The sequence below is a fragment of the Macaca fascicularis genome, chromosome 5, assembly GCF_037993035.2.
Source record: "Macaca fascicularis isolate 582-1 chromosome 5, T2T-MFA8v1.1".
In the NCBI taxonomy this organism is placed as follows: Eukaryota; Metazoa; Chordata; class Mammalia; order Primates; family Cercopithecidae; genus Macaca; species Macaca fascicularis.
The window spans coordinates 160,096,262-160,111,466 of record NC_088379.1 but is presented as its reverse complement, the minus strand read 5'-3'; the positions used below and the strand labels follow the sequence as shown (position 1 = coordinate 160,111,466).

At 39.4% G+C, this 15,205-nt stretch overlaps 2 protein-coding genes across 6 annotated transcripts; one reads left to right on the top strand and one right to left on the bottom strand.

Annotated features, from left to right (window-relative positions):
• Window positions 1-5,118: 5,118 nt before the first annotated feature.
• On the bottom strand, window positions 5,119-13,556 carry NPY2R (neuropeptide Y receptor Y2). 2 transcript variants are annotated; one of them, XM_005556135.5, is made up of 2 exons: window positions 13,122-13,556; window positions 5,119-8,394 (listed from the first exon to the last, which is right to left on the bottom strand). In XM_005556135.5, exon 2 carries the CDS (start codon window positions 8,344-8,346, stop codon window positions 7,201-7,203), a length of 1,146 nt encoding a protein of 381 aa, XP_005556192.1. In that variant the 5' UTR covers window positions 8,347-8,394; window positions 13,122-13,556; the 3' UTR covers window positions 5,119-7,200. The 2 variants fall into 2 exon arrangements, with proteins under 2 accessions (XP_005556192.1, XP_005556197.1); XM_005556140.5 differs by having other exon boundaries at window positions 13,126-13,556.
• LOC123573643 (uncharacterized) lies at window positions 13,050-14,955 on the top strand. Of its 4 annotated transcripts, none has more exons than XR_012435360.1 (4): window positions 13,050-13,230; window positions 13,751-13,912; window positions 14,020-14,167; window positions 14,375-14,955. XR_012435360.1 is itself a non-coding variant. In XM_065545633.2 (3 exons), exons 1-3 carry the CDS (start codon window positions 13,413-13,415, stop codon window positions 14,399-14,401), a joined length of 675 nt encoding a protein of 224 aa, XP_065401705.2. In that variant the 5' UTR covers window positions 13,050-13,412; the 3' UTR covers window positions 14,402-14,955. The 4 variants fall into 4 exon arrangements, 2 of the variants coding, with proteins under 2 accessions (XP_065401705.2, XP_045248913.3); XR_010587049.2 differs by having other exon boundaries at window positions 14,014-14,167; XM_065545633.2 differs by having other exon boundaries at window positions 13,050-13,912.
• Window positions 14,956-15,205: the final 250 nt, after the last annotated feature.

Genomic DNA, 15,205 nt, shown 5'->3' with positions numbered 1-15,205 from the left:
GCATACTGATAAATGTTTTGAGCTATATTTTGTAATTTTAAATTTCTTAGAAACAGTTTGATTCCTTCCAGTGCTGCCTTAAGATTTGTTGAGAAGAACTAGATAAGCATTTAGTCTGGGTCTAATTATTTCGCATTACTGAGGCAAGAACCTTTCTAGGTACTCCACCAATGCTCTGTGAATTATGAGGACTAAAATAATCACCTTCCAGTGAGTAGATACCCATTTGACTTGCTGAATCTAGGCAAATGGAAAAGTACTGGAAATGTTCTGACCCATTTCTTTAGACTGTTTTCTGCCCTTTCCTTTCCATTCTTACCTTCCCCTTGATGTCTTCCTCCTCCCACAGAAGATAAACACTCTTGCTACATACAGCACACTCTTCACACTCTTCTACAGCATACCCTCATCCCCAGCTGGGTGAAAATCAGGAGCCAATTAACACAGTAATTTACTATTTAAGCCTCAACAAACTTATTATATAACTGTTGAAAGAAGGAACTCTAAGTTATATTTTAAAAATAATTAAATTAAAATATGTTACTCTGGAGCATTATGAGAACTTTTAGGTGATTTTAACAAAAATAGTGTTGGTGTCATAAGCTTACTCAGTTCACAGAAGAAGAGGCATATCAAAGATTTTTCCCACCTTGGCCCAGGACCTTTCCCTCAGCATTGCATAGCCACACTGGTGCAGCCTTTTCTCTCTCCCCTCATCTGGTCCTGATTTGAGCCAGTTCCTGCCCAGGTGCTGACACTTAGTTCCATGTCCCCTTTAAGAGTCTGCTATCTTGGATTTGGCTGTTGCTTTGGATTTTCTAGCTTCAGCTTTGAGCCTTGCCTAAAGCAGATTCACCCACTTGCTTTCTGTGCATGATGATGTTAATTTGTTTAAAGCCATGTATTTTCTGCGAGGATGACATAATTCTGTTGCACCATCATGCAACTATCTTTAAGAATGTGTTGGTGGATAAAATGTATTCAATGTTATAACAAAATACCTGAGACTGGATAACTTGTAAAATTCATTGCTTACCATTCTGGAGATGAGGAAGTCCAAGATCAGGATGCCGGCAGGTTTGGTTGCCTGTTGAAGACTATCCTCTGCTTCCAAGATGGCGCCTTATTGCTACCACCTCCGGAAGGGATATCACTGTGTTTTTATATGGTGAAAGGTGGAAAGGCAAGACAGCCAAATTTGCATGAAGCCCCTTTTATAAGGGATTTAACATCATTCACGATGGAAGGAGCCTTCATAATTTAGTCACGTCTTAAAAGCCCTACCTCTTAATACCATTACATTGGCCATTAAGTTTCATCACCTGAATTTTGAAGGAAATATACAAACCACAGCAGATGGTGACTATATCAGGACAAATGATTATCACTAGTAGCAAAACTGCTCAAGGTGTATGTTCAACCGTGTTTTGAATAAGATTAGCACCACATCACAATATTGACAGTTCCAAAATTTCATTCATATTTCCTAATTATATCCACTAAAAATTATCTGTTGGGGGGGGCCTGTTCTTTAAAAAACATTCTAATACTCATGACTATAATAAACTGCTTTGTGCTGTCTTGGGATATAATGACAATTACAAGCAATTCTCATGAGGGTCCTCGTAGGTAAGGAATGCCTCCATCTAATTTTAGACTTTTAAGCTAAATCTCAGAAAGTAAATATAAAATCCGTATCTTGGAGACATACCATATCTGTCAGAAAACTATTGAGGCAACTGTTTAGATGGGATTATCTCTGTAAGTAAGTGGGAAGTTCTTATTTTCAGTAATTTATTTTTCCTGGAATAAAAAGGCAGAAACAATCCTTCAGGGTCAAACCTTTATTACTACTTCAGTGAACATAAAATTACATTATCTATGTTCCCCTAGATCTTGTTGTTACATCCCTCAATACGGTTACGTCTGATGGGATCCAGATATTATTGTAGATGTATTTAGACTGATGATATTTGGCTTCAACTTACGCACAATGCATGCAGTAGTGCTAACATTAAGTATGTCCCTCGAAGTCTTTTGCTTCTCCCTTCTCAGTTGCATTCTGGAAACAAGTTCTGATTTGCTTAAACCAGAGAACAGAAATGATTACACAATAGGTGCCCTCCAAAAATTCACAAGTCGTTGGAGGCAGATTGTAGCTTGTGTATCCTAATGGGTACTAATCATTTAAAAATGTGTCGGTGTTCAAAATGATAAGCACCAGTTTGATATCTGTCATCTTTGGGAAACTAGGCTACACTCACCAAGGAGCTTTTTCAAACTGCGTGTATACAAATTATTGTGTTCACATTCCAGAGTGCATTCTCCTTTCCTCTTCACCCTACTCCACCCACAGCCCAGTGGTAGTTACTCCTGTAGGGACAATGGTGGAAATAAATAGGTCATTTGGAAAAAGGCTAGTCACCACTTTTAGATAGTTAGATGTTCTATACACAGATAATATGTGATATTAGATGATAGTGTACATCAAGGAGATACATTTGTCATTAAATGTAAGTATGTATATACATATGTACTTTCTTTTTTATAGTTAGTTAATTTTCTATGACAAGGGCAAAATTAATTTAAAAATACTTATTGACTTGTTATTGTTTTCATTTATTGTAAAGATATAGAGCTTTTTAATTTTACTCTTATAACTTAATCCTTTGTCATGATCAGCCATGTGCTGTTTTGCAAGTAATTTGTTAAAGTGTTTAAAATTGCCAGTTATTTGTTTATAAAGGAGAGTAGATTCGGGGTTAGCCATTTTCACTTACTTCCATTCAGTTACACAATCTAACTGGAGTTACAGATAACATGAATGTGAATTGTTATAACCTGCAGACTATTCTTTTTATAACCTCTTCCATATCTATGAGAACCTGTGGAGTCTGTGGACATCTTTCAAGTGTACTAAGGCAGAAAAATGTCAATGGTCTAACAGACAGTTATCTTTATAAATCCTCAAATCAGTCCTTAGAAACTCCTTAACAAAATTCTTACCTATGTTTAATGTCATGGGATAAAATCATTGAGTTGTTTGCATTCTCTACTATCTTTGTGTTGTTTCTTTAATTTTTTTTTGTTTTCTTAAGAAAAAATAACATTTTTATCTTTTGCTGCCATATATATTAATATTTCATCTCTTATCAATTTCAAAATTTTGAAGACTCTTCTCTCCCTGAGACATTATTATTATTTCCTTTTGCTCATCCTAGGAAGCTAATCCAGAAATTAGGTTCTTCTGTAGTTTTTAGATCATTGTTCCAGTATTGGTATAATTATATAGGATTTATCCTTTCTTCCTCCATTCTAATCAGCCCATTGTAGGAAAAATGGCCTTTATTTATACTTTACTCCTCAGTCTACCTGTACAAGTGGGGCAGTTTTAAAGAGTATTTTTGACACAGAGCCTTGTTAAGATAAAAGGAAAAGATGTAGTCAATTTGCATCACTGTAACTCTGGAGAACCTAAGCAGGTACTAAGGAGAGGATGAGGTTGAAACTAGAAATTACACCCCAAGATTGCCAGACAGTCTGATAGCAACTGAGTGCCATATCCTCCCCTCCATGCTCTCCCCTGTATCTTATGGATTTGAAACCTAAGAACATTTCCCTAGATCCATGCCAGTAAAGTTAGAGTTGTATAAATTTTGGAAAACAGAAGAGAAGCCAAAGGCATTAGTGGATCTACAGTAGAGATGGGCAGGTGTGTGGGCTTAGCGGGAGGCAATAAGATTTTACAGATAAATCTGCACTTTTCCTGTACATCATCCACTTTCGCACTGTTCACATTAATAGCAGTTTCTTGTAATTTTGCACTTCCTGGTTTCTTCAATACTAGTGGATACTTTTCCTAATTTTAAATTCCATAGCTCTTCTAGTGGTTTTATAAGATTTTAATTTCTTCAATTAAATAACTTTCTGCTAGAAATATCTGCAATGACTTCTCTAGCTATCTAAATCATGACTGCTCCTCCATTCTTTCCTGGTGACAAAGTTCTAGCTAATTTTGAGTGAGCCATGGATGAAATCTATGTATAGAGCCCTTTATACTTTGCATATTTTTATGTTTAATGGCCTTCAAAAAACAAAAGAAAACCAACTTGATTCTGAACAAATATGCATCTTCCCTGGACTCTTGTGTAGCTAAAAACCTTCTTTTCCTAGAAGACATATACTAAAATGGGAAACATTTATGGTTTACAACCTTGCAGATCTATTTTCAAGTCTTGGCTTTAATAAATATACTTCACTTCATAAACTCAATTTCCTTGAAGGATATTTATTGACTACTAACTTGGTGTCAACAATTGCAAGTACCTGTGATAACCGCAATGGTTAAGACAGTCCCTGTCCTGGCCCTCATGATGCTTAAAATCTAGCAGCAAATATTAGTGGATAAAAAGTATATAAGATAAAAAACACAGGCACAGTCAGGTTCTAAACAACCTTCCATGTCGTAAAAAGATTCTGAGTTTATCATAAGAATTATGAGGAGATGTTAAAGTGTTTTCATCAGAAGAGTGATTTGATACAATCCGAGTTTTTGAAAAATCACTATGGCTAATGGGTTAAAGTCGGATTGGATGGGAAGAAAACAAGATATAGAGACCAATTAGGAAGCACCTATGTTAATCCAGATGAAACATAATAGCAGTCTGGGGAGACAATAACCTGGACCAAGGGAATGGAAAAAAGTAAGTTGGTTAAAGAAATATGTAGGAATTAAAACAAGGTGTGGGAATTAATTAGATACATGTGATAAAGAGACTTGTAAAGGGTGATTCCAAAATGTAAGGCTTTTGGGAAATAGGTACATAGTAGTGTCATGAATGAGACAGGGAATACAGGAGGACAACGTGGAGGTGAGTAGGGATGAGGTGTGCATTGAAATGGCAGGTTCTGATTGAGACATGTTGGATTTGATTTGCTGATGAGACACCCATGTGAACATGGTCTGTTCGCTGGTAAAGATACAGATTTGAAGTTAAGAAGAAACGTCTTGTCTGAAAAATGAAGACCCACATATCCTCATATTATGTATTGTAATTGTAGTCATGGGAGTGGATCCATTGACTCAGGTTCAGGTACAGAATGGAAAGAGAGCTTGACTAACTGTGGAACAGCCGCCTTTATTTTTCTTTTTTGTTGCATTAGTCTTATAGTCTTGTCTTAGACAAGCACTCTGATATAAAATTCCACACAATTTCTCTAATTTTCCAAACTTTTTAATTTCAACATAAAGCCATTACATAAAAAGTATTTTATTAATGAATTCACATAATGAATTGGATAAGATATGTGTTAATTAAATCATTAATTAGATTCTAATAATTTACTAATACAACATGTAACACAGTAGCATATACATTTCTTACAGTGTAATAATTCACCAAGGGGGAGGGTACATCTTTGACCATAGTTTCCTATTAGCATCTTAGGCAAAGTAACTGCTACTTAAAAGACAAAAAGTTATTTTTGAACAATTTGCTGAGTCTAACAGAAAAATTAATCATTTGATTATATATTACAGATATACATTACCTTTTGTTCACTTCTTAAAGAATTCTACCTAATCTACATATTGTTTTCATTCTTTTCCAGTATTCCAGAAGTGCAGTGCACTTAAAAACCAGTCTTTTATATCTATCATGGAAGGAATTTAATACGAGCTATAGTATGAATTTTAAATATATCCATAAAGTGAAGCTCTCCAGTTCATAAAATTAATGTCGTAACTATATATAATATGCAAGTTGAGGATTTTGCTTTAAAAAATATATTCACAAATTCTGTCATATTTACAAAAATATGACTGTAATGAAACTTAAAACCATCTAAAGACGTATGACTACTTTAACATCTCAGTTGTTATTTTTTATGAACATAGAAGGCTTTTAAGCATCTTTGGTTGGGTACTATTGAAATAACAATTTTATTCATAAAATAATTAAATAAAAATACTGTAGCATCTATGTTCTACAATTTACAGGAACAATTTTATTATGTGTATATTCATGTTATATAAAAATATAGCTAATTATTTTGAAAAGAAGATAAATAACTTATGTGAAATTGATTGAAATACAACATTTGCAAGATGAAGGGAATCCAATGTTTACCTCTTACCAGACGTGTCCATTTTAATGTAATTACATTGTTTTATTTAGTATGAATGGGTCCAAGGAGGATGAATTTCAAAGAAAATAACACTGCAATGTTCTTTAAATACATGAGAGCTATGTACCTGTGCGAAAATTGCTTATAAATACTGGGAAATGTTACAGCATGCCACAAAAATTATTCTTTATTCTGATTTAAATTTTAGTGTAGACAAACTTAGCTCCAATAGGAATAATAACATAAATCATACATGTTCAAAAAGGTATAACAATAAAACTATCAAGTTGTACGCTTGTTATCTAAATATCTCCATAAAGCAGATGTAACTTGAAATTACAAATTAAATGATGGTTTGCATTTCCTGCAATTCTGAGAATTTCAGCTTTTGATTCAGAGTTGAAGAAACTTTCACCAAACGTGCAACCGGTTTTAAGAACAATTGGCTCACTGAGTGTTGAGGAGTTCCCCTATCGTCTGCCAAAATATTAATTATATAGCAAGTTTCAGTTTAGTTCCTTGAAGCCATTCATATAGCTGGCAATCTTTTCCTGCAGCATTCCCTGATGGATTTTGTCTAGAGAATTAACAAAAAAAATCAAAACGCGATGAAGGAGAGCCTGTGGCTCCCTGGAGAAATTTTTGTTCAGCGACGTTTTCATCAGCCAAGCAGGGAACCGTGAACTACACAGCTCCCCAATCCAGGTCCTAATGAAATCTGAAAATCAACTTATTTACCCACCGTCTCTTTGCAATGCTGATAATACCAATTCCTTGTTCAAGTTTACTTCACTCCAGGAAAATAGTCAAAAGTACCTCTCTCTGCTTTTACTCCTAATTCAACCTACTACCCTACCAACTGTTAAGTAAACCATTTTGCTGCCTTATCTTTGAATTCAAGTATTTTCACACAGGCTCTTCCCAGCCAGTTTTCCAGGAACTAAACAGCAGATGCTTCCATTTAGATCCTCTTCTTCCTTAAAATGGGAAATCAATTATCACTTGTGAGCCGCCATCAACCAGATTTATAGCTCTGGTCAGAATTCATTCATACATTTTCACACCCTAGCTTCCTTAGACATTGGTAGCTTCTGTGAAAGAGTCATTGGGGCCACTATTTTTTCTGACCTCCAGGTTCTTTTTAGCCTTGAATGTCACGGACACCTCAGAGTGAATGGCATCCAACCGCTGCTCACAGCGGAAGGCAGAGAGGAAAGCCTTTCTATAGTTGCTGTTCATCCAGCCATAGAGAAGGGGATTGGCAAAAGTGGAGCACATGGCGATGATGTGGAACACTGTGAAGATGAGTTTGTACTCCTTCAGGTCCAGGACATGGCTGTCAATGTCAACGGCAAGCTGGAAGGCATGGAGAGGCAGCCAGCTGACCGCAAACACCACCACCACGCACACCAGCATTTTGGTGGTTTTTTGCCTTCGCTGATGGTAGTGGTCATTTGCAGCTCCAGGACTGACATGGCTCTTCAATTTACTCCAAATGCGAGTGTAGGAAAATGATATTATGCCCAGAGGCAAAACGTACAGGATCAACAAGGAAGAAAGACTGTAGACAGTGCCATAGATGCTCTTTTCCTCGCCAGGCCATTTTTCAGTACAGGCCACAATCTCAAAATCCGGAATGATCTCAATCAGTGAATACTCCCGGAAGATGGCCAGGGGACTTGCTAGCAGGGCACTGATGCCCCAGGCCAAGCCAATAATCAGGAAGCTGATACGCTTGGAGATCTTGCTCTCCAGGTGGTAGACGATGCACCTGTGCCGGTCCAGGGCAATTACTGTCAAGGTGATTGTGGATACTTGTACTGCCAGGCCCTGTGCATAGGGCACCAGGTGGCACAGGACAGGACCCATTTTCCACTCCCCCATTAAGGTGTAGGTAAGAGTGAATGGTAGACACAGAGTATTCACCAAAAGATCTGCCACAGCCAGATTGGCGATGAAAAAGTTGGTTACTGTGCGCATGCTCTTGAATTTGATCACCACGTGGATCACCAAGGAGTTGCCAATTACCCCAAGCAAGATGATGGAGCAATAGGCCAATATGAGGACAACTTGTACCTCAATCAGCTTGGTACTATCTATAAGCTCTGGCTCAGGATCAGGGACCAGTTCACCTCTAGGAGTGGTTTGTGGCCCATATTGTTCCACCTTCATTTCTTCCACTGTCTGGTTCTCATCAGCCTCTGTACCTATTGGACCCATTTTCAGTACAGTTCCACTTGGCCTGCAACCAGCACAAGAGTCTACAACCTAAAAAGAAAAACAACAACAACAACAACAACACGAATGGAACGAGGAAAACACAAAGGTGAAGCAAATAAATTTCACAAATGGACTGGTTTAATTTTGATTGGGAATCAAAATATCCTCTACTCTCTAAAATTGTGCGTAGCAAAACATTTGAATGAAACAGACCTTTTAATAAGTCTATTGTCAAATTAGATCAATTAAATCAGGTCTCTGAAATATATACTATGATGATAAAGTATAATACCTATAGTATAGACACAATTCCAAAGTGAATGCTACCAAATGGATTAATTTCATTTTAAGTGGGATGAACATTATAAACTTTATGAATTTTATAACCACTATAAATTCATTGAATTAATTTTCAGGTAGATAAAAAAGTAAAGTTTCTCTCAATATCTTGACTGTTTCAAACTTATAAATATACAGCAACAAATTGTGTAAGAAAGGGGAACATATTAAAACTATTCGTCTGGTACCTGAACCTTGGGACTATGAATTATCTGAGATGAATCAAGCAGATTCAGTTCCTGGTGCAGGATTTAGTATTAAAAATAGTATTAAAATGTGTAGAAGAGCTACCTTTTAAAAATTTAATTTCAATAGCTTTTGGGGTACAAATGTGTTTTGGTTGCATGGATGAATTGTATAGCAGTAAAATCAGATTTTAGTCTCCAAAGTCCATTATTCTACTCTGTAAGCTTTTGTGTACCCACAGATTAGCTCCTACTTATGAATGAGAACCTATGGTATTTGATTTTCCATCTTAGTTACTTCACTTAGAATAACGGTCTCCAGCTCCATCCAACTTGCTGCAAAAGACATAGTATCATTCTTTTTTATGGCTGAGTAGTATTCCATGGTGTATTACATACCACAGGTTTTTTTGTTTGTTTGTTTGTTTTTAAATCCACTCAGTGGTCTAAGGACGCTTGGGTTGGAATAGTTGCTTTTTTGAATGATCTTAAATAAACTAACATATAGCATTTCATGCTTTCTCGAAATCTCCGTTAGCCCCCACATTTAAGAGAACCCACAGACTAGTATGTTACATATCTCTTCCACCTGTTATTTTCTCATCATTTCTACAACATTGGTTTTATTCTTCTTAATCTCTTAGTATAATTACTCTAATCATCTTCTAACTTACCTCCCATCCTCTTTTGCTTTTATTTATTAATTAATTCATTCACCTAACAGAAATAATCGAGTGTCCACTCAATGCCAGGGTGGCTTTACTATCCTGGTGCCTATACTTCTTCAAACCTGCATTCATCATGCATTTAAAAACCTGTCTTGAAGTAGGGTTTTTGCCAGGTGAAGACAAGAGGATAGTACCTCTATTCCAAGGCTCTCACATTTTACTGGACAATACCTACTCATTAAAATTTTTTTTTTTCTCTGAAATTCAAATGTGATCATATTGTTTTCCTCAATGTCTCCAGATTGTTTGAAACAGTATAATGTATTGTTTTCTAATATAAGTTTCATTTTTTCACTCTGTTAAAGCATTCAGAGCCCAACACCCTAGTGGTAGTACCTTTCAAATGTATTCATAATCACAGAAGGCTGCCGCTCTTCATTCAGAGCTTCTTTTATGAATTTGTTTTTATGAACCTTTCAATGAATGTGTTTGTAATTAATAGCCTCTAATGCCATTGGTAGGAGAGTCATATATTTATTAAGCCCATAGATAATGCCTGGCTGGACCTGTGGGCCCCCCAGCTCCTTCCCTTACCCTTCCTCTGTTCTGTTCTGCTCTGTACCACAGGAGGGCTGACTCCTGCAGACTACATTTTCAGGCTCCAAGTCCTTGGTGTTCTGGCTGGGTTTGGTCAGTGGGAGGCACTGGCAGGCGGGAGGAAGGCAGAAGCCACTATATTCTTCTTCCTCCCTCTCTGCTCTGGGCAGTGCCTCTGCAGCAGTTCTGTAGCTCTGGTTTTCATAGGACAAACCTATTGTGATTCTGATTCCAGAGGATGTCCCTGGTCCGGGGGCCATGGTCACACTACCTCTTCCTCATATCCATCCAGCTGGAAGCAGTAATGACTCCCTGCTCTCGCTAATCTCTAGGTAGTCTCAACATCCCTTGTTTGGCTTCTATCATTTGCTTAATCAACTGTCTGCATTAAATTCCTCCTTTTTTTACATTCTTAAATAGATTCTGTTTTGCATGATCTGATAATAACATATATATATGCTTTCATTAATTTGCTCTCCCACCAAAGGATCTGCACCCACAGGTTGACAACACTGGCCTATAGAAGAAAATCCCAACTCCTTAGTCTGACATTTGAGGCTTTTCTTGAACTCATCCCTGCATACCCCTCTGGCCTCATCTCTCCTGACAGCCCAATATATACTGTCCACTTCTGTCATACTGCCTTACTTCCAATTCCAGTAACACCTGAGCCTTTTTCATCCCTCTCTGCCCTCACCATTTTAAACTGGGAAGCCTTTCAGTTACCCCAAGCCCCTGTGCTCACTTCTAATGCTGCATGTACCACATGCCACATTGTGACTGTTTTCCTTCGTTTACCCACCACAGCAATCTCTTTGAAGACAGAACCTGGACCTTCTTCCTCCATTGCTTAATCTCTAACACACTATCTAGTACATTAAAGACACTCAGCAATTTGACAGAACAAACATAAAGTTAAAGGAAAGCACAATTTTACTGAATAATCAATGTCAGCAAAATGGGAAGTATAATTTTGAACTTTTCCTTTACTGAAGACAACTGCCTATGTAGGGTTCTTTCCTGTGACATAACATCCATACGCTTATTTTCTTATTCTTAACCAAATAACTGCTTATACAAAAAAAAATTGTCCTGAGACCCTGTTAAATTAATTTCTGATTATAGCATTTTAAATTGTCAGTATACCCCAAAAAGAAAACTTTCTATTTCAAGGATTTCTGCTCCCCCAACTCTCTCTCCCCTTCTCCATTTCTCTCGCTTTTTTTTTCTTTCCCCCTCATTCCCTGTCTCTCTGTCTATCACCACTCCCCCTTCCACAGGAGCCTTACTATGTGGAGAGACATGGGAGTTTCCATGTACTCAAGTGTTTGCTGTATTGATATATTCCAGCTCCCTCTTCATAAATTTCACATAGAATGTTCCAAGGAGCTCTAGCCTCTTTTCACATGTGCCTTCCATTCCTTACTAATTAGAGTAACTTGAAACAAACCATTCAAATCTTGAACTGTATATTTGATAGGCCACACCATTTACCCTAGACTAAGAAAGAGACTGGTTTCAGAGTATGGTTACTCAGTCCTGACAAGCCATTTACAGAATTAAAGAGACTCCAAGAGGCTGGAGTTTGGAGGTTATACCTGACTAAATTGAGGGGAAGCATGAGATTGAAGGATACTAGGAGGAGGAGTATACTTGATTTATTGACTTGCTTTGCTTTTTCTTCTCAGTCTTGTTTTATAAATTTTGAAACGCTTTTATTTACAACTCCTCTGAAGGAATGGTTATTGATCTACAAGCTATTGGAATATACACAGTGTTAGCTGTGCTTAAGCAGGTTACTGGCCTTTAGCCAGGTCAAGCATTACCCAGAGCAGAAAATGCATCATTTCATGACAGCACTTCTGGAAAAGTGGAAAAGGAAAATGGTACACACAGGAAGTTGCCACCAAAAGCACACAAAGGAAACAGCAAGAAGACAAGGGAATAACCTTTCTTTGAAATAAGGCAAAATGAGATATTTACATTATTTAAGACATTTAAAGAGAATTTTACCAGTACAATTATCCTGAATAAGGGAATCCTTAGAAACTTTGTTATAGAAACATTTCTTTGCAGAATAGGAAAAGAGTTTCAGGGCTTCCCCTGAAACCCCACCACCCAAGATTCAAAGAACTTCAAATTATTTGAGTCAGAGACCAGTTCATGCTTTGAGGAGATATTTAAATCTCTGGGGGCTTTTTGCAACAATATTGCCACAGTTGGCCTTAGTAAAGCTGCACATCTTATCAAGCACAATATCTTCCAGAACATTTTTCCCAGGGAAAAAATATCTCAAAAATCAATCTCAGAAATCAAAAGCACTGTATTTGCCTACACTAATTAGTTCTAGGAATGGGGGCGGGGGAGGGGGAAGAAGGGAAGTTTCAAGAATGCTACATACATGACATGATTGTTTGAGTAATCAGTAGAAAGTTGAAAATATTCACCAAAGGGTGTGGGAAGCCTTTCTTTGGAAGCAGCATCTCCATTTCATGTCACTGAATTTTAAATGATGTGTACCTATTGCAAAATGTCTTAAAGCTTTTAGTTTTGCCTCTTTCCCCATCACCAAAAGCTCCTGCCAGTGGGTGAGCCTTTCTGATGGAAAATGAGCAAACGCTTAAATGAATGTGTCTCCTCTTGAACAGCTTTGGAGAATCCAATAGGACCTTCTGCTTTAGACAAGTGTTTGATTTTTAAAGAGGCAGGAACAATAACAACTTACTGTTCTGGAAAGATAATGACTTATCTCAAAGAAGGGTCGAGGAAATAGTAAATAATCTTCAACAGAAAAGGGAAAATCTAGCGAAAGTAGAAAATGGGGATGGTATTACATCCTCCAAACCTCCACCTCCCGCCTAAGGGAGGAGGAAAAAGTCCATACACTCATGAGGACCTCCTCATGTCCCTCTTCATAGGAACCGAGCTCTCCTCTAGGAATATTCTTGTTCCCAGGAGCTGAATCAGAGTTAGGAATTACACTTACTGACCCGGACCTCGCGTTTCTGCGGAGACGCGGGAAACAAGACGTGTGCAGTCCGTCTGTCCGATGATAAGCCAGCCGACCTGGAGAGGGCCCTGGAAGGTCCCCAAAGGCAAGTCCGGTTCCGTCCGCTCCTAGGGTCCAGGTCAGCCCGCGCCGCGCGGGCGGGCAGCCGGAGCAGTGAGAGCGGCTGGGCGGTTGGCGCTGCAGGGTCTGCTGCCGACCTCTCAGGCCAAGCGTGCCTGGGCACCGCACTCACTCGCGGGGTGGGGGGTGAGGGTGGGAGGATCAGAGATGGGAGCTTGGGGAGCGGGGCAAACCCCACCCTTAAAGACAACAAAACAGGTGCAGAGGCTGCGGGCGATAGTCCTGCAGGGGAGGAGAATGGAGGAGAAGTTTTGGTGGCGAGCGAGCAGGAACAGTGTCCAGGGTCTCTCCGCCGCCTTCCGGGCTTGCAAGCCCGCGCAGCCAGACCCTACCCAGAGGGGCGCCCCCTCGCGGGTCCCCAGCCACCACCTGCAGCTGCTGCTGTCACCTACTGTGCCACCCCCAAGTTTGATACTCTGGGCTTTTGCACCACCCCTACCTCCCTTTCCTTCCACGAATTTCTCCCTTTGCTCTCTCCCCCCCAGTTCCGCGAGAGATGGCCCGGCGAAGACAGACCTCCTGGACTTAAGGCCGAGTTCACCAAATCCGCCCCGGGGAAAGGCGAGGGCAAAGGCGGGGTGGACCGACCCAGCTGCGGCTGAGTGGCTGAGGTCCCGAGCAGGGCAGACGAGCGCAGGAGAACTCAGGTTGGCGGGAGGAGGGCCGGGGCTGGAGAATCCCCGCGCCTCGTAGGGGCTGAGAAAATTCCACAACTTCCAATCGAGAGTTGTTTTCTTTTGTGTGTAAGGAGCAGAGATGGGGAGCTGGATCTGCGCAGAACCCCGGAAAAGCGCCAGCAGGACTGCACCGAGAACAAATCCTCCGCTCCCTCGCCCAGGGCTGGGGCGCAGCGCGCTGGTGCTCCTCTGGAGCTGGGCGGTCCCCGTGCTCCAAACAAGAAGGTAAAGCAAGTTCAGATCCTGCTGCCCATGATCAGCAATTTCCCTAACAGGTGTCTGCAGACAGATTATAAGTTGGGTAGTGCGGATTCAGACTCGATAGCCAGGAACCTGTGTTATGAGCTCTGGCTCAGGGCAAAAGCTAGGATAGACATAGGATATGAAAGCTATGGGACACGAAGAAAACACAATCTCTCTCTCTCCTGATAGCTGACTTCTGGATCCTTCACTCTTTGATCCTGACCCAAGCCACTCGTGCCACCAGGAGCGCATGCCTCTGGAATACTCGCTCCTGTCTCCTTGTGGTGAAGCCTTCCGCTGATGCCCAGAGTCTCCCAGGCTGAATTAGTGGGTAGGAGCAAAACAGGATGGTGGAGACGATCAGCAGAGCAGCAGCGTCTGTTTCCTCGGGATTCCTCCCAGGAACACTATTCGAAGCCATTCCTTCTAAAAGTTTGCAGCCAGTCTCTCTTTCCTTTGTTCGTTTTTAGAGGAGGCAGTAGAGCTACCTACATTTAAAAAACCAAAGCCTGATACTGATAACCTAAGTCTTTACTTAACCATCCTGTTTGGAGGCTTTGCACACATTACTTTTCCTCTATGCATTGGCATTTCTGAAATAAGGATGGTTATGCTGGTGTGCTTGGAATTTCTCTGAAATATACCCCTAAATGATTAGACTAAAAATCAGATTCTGCTACTTTAAAAGGAAAAAATATATATTTATCTGTTAAAAAAAAAAAAAGGCAATACATGTTCTCCAAGATGTTAATTAAAGGCTTCTCTCAAATGGATTGGATTTTCAATTCCTTCAGGGTTTTTCCACACCCTAATAGTATTGCAACTGTAAGGCATTTTTACAGTGTAATCTGATTAATCTTCAGTTAATATAGAATTATGCCCACAGGAGTATAGGAATTGTTTATAAAACAAAGCAGTCCAGGCTTTTCAAATACCTAGAAACAAAGGTAAACAGAACTGGAAATATACAACGTGTTCTACACAGTTCCACTGAAAGTCTTTTTGTAGATTTTTTTTTTT

Coding starts and splice junctions, on each gene's coding strand:
- LOC123573643 (XM_045392978.3), top strand. CDS start 13,413: ATGGGAGCTTGGGGAGCGGGGCAAACCCCACCCTTAAAGACAACAAAA. Junction 13,913..14,013: donor ACGAGCGCAGGAGAACTCAG/GTTGGCGGGAGG, acceptor TTTGTGTGTAAG/GAGCAGAGATGGGGAGCTGG. Junction 14,168..14,374: donor CCCGTGCTCCAAACAAGAAG/GTAAAGCAAGTT, acceptor CTCTCCTGATAG/CTGACTTCTGGATCCTTCAC.
- NPY2R (XM_005556135.5), bottom strand. CDS start 8,346: ATGGGTCCAATAGGTACAGAGGCTGATGAGAACCAGACAGTGGAAGAA.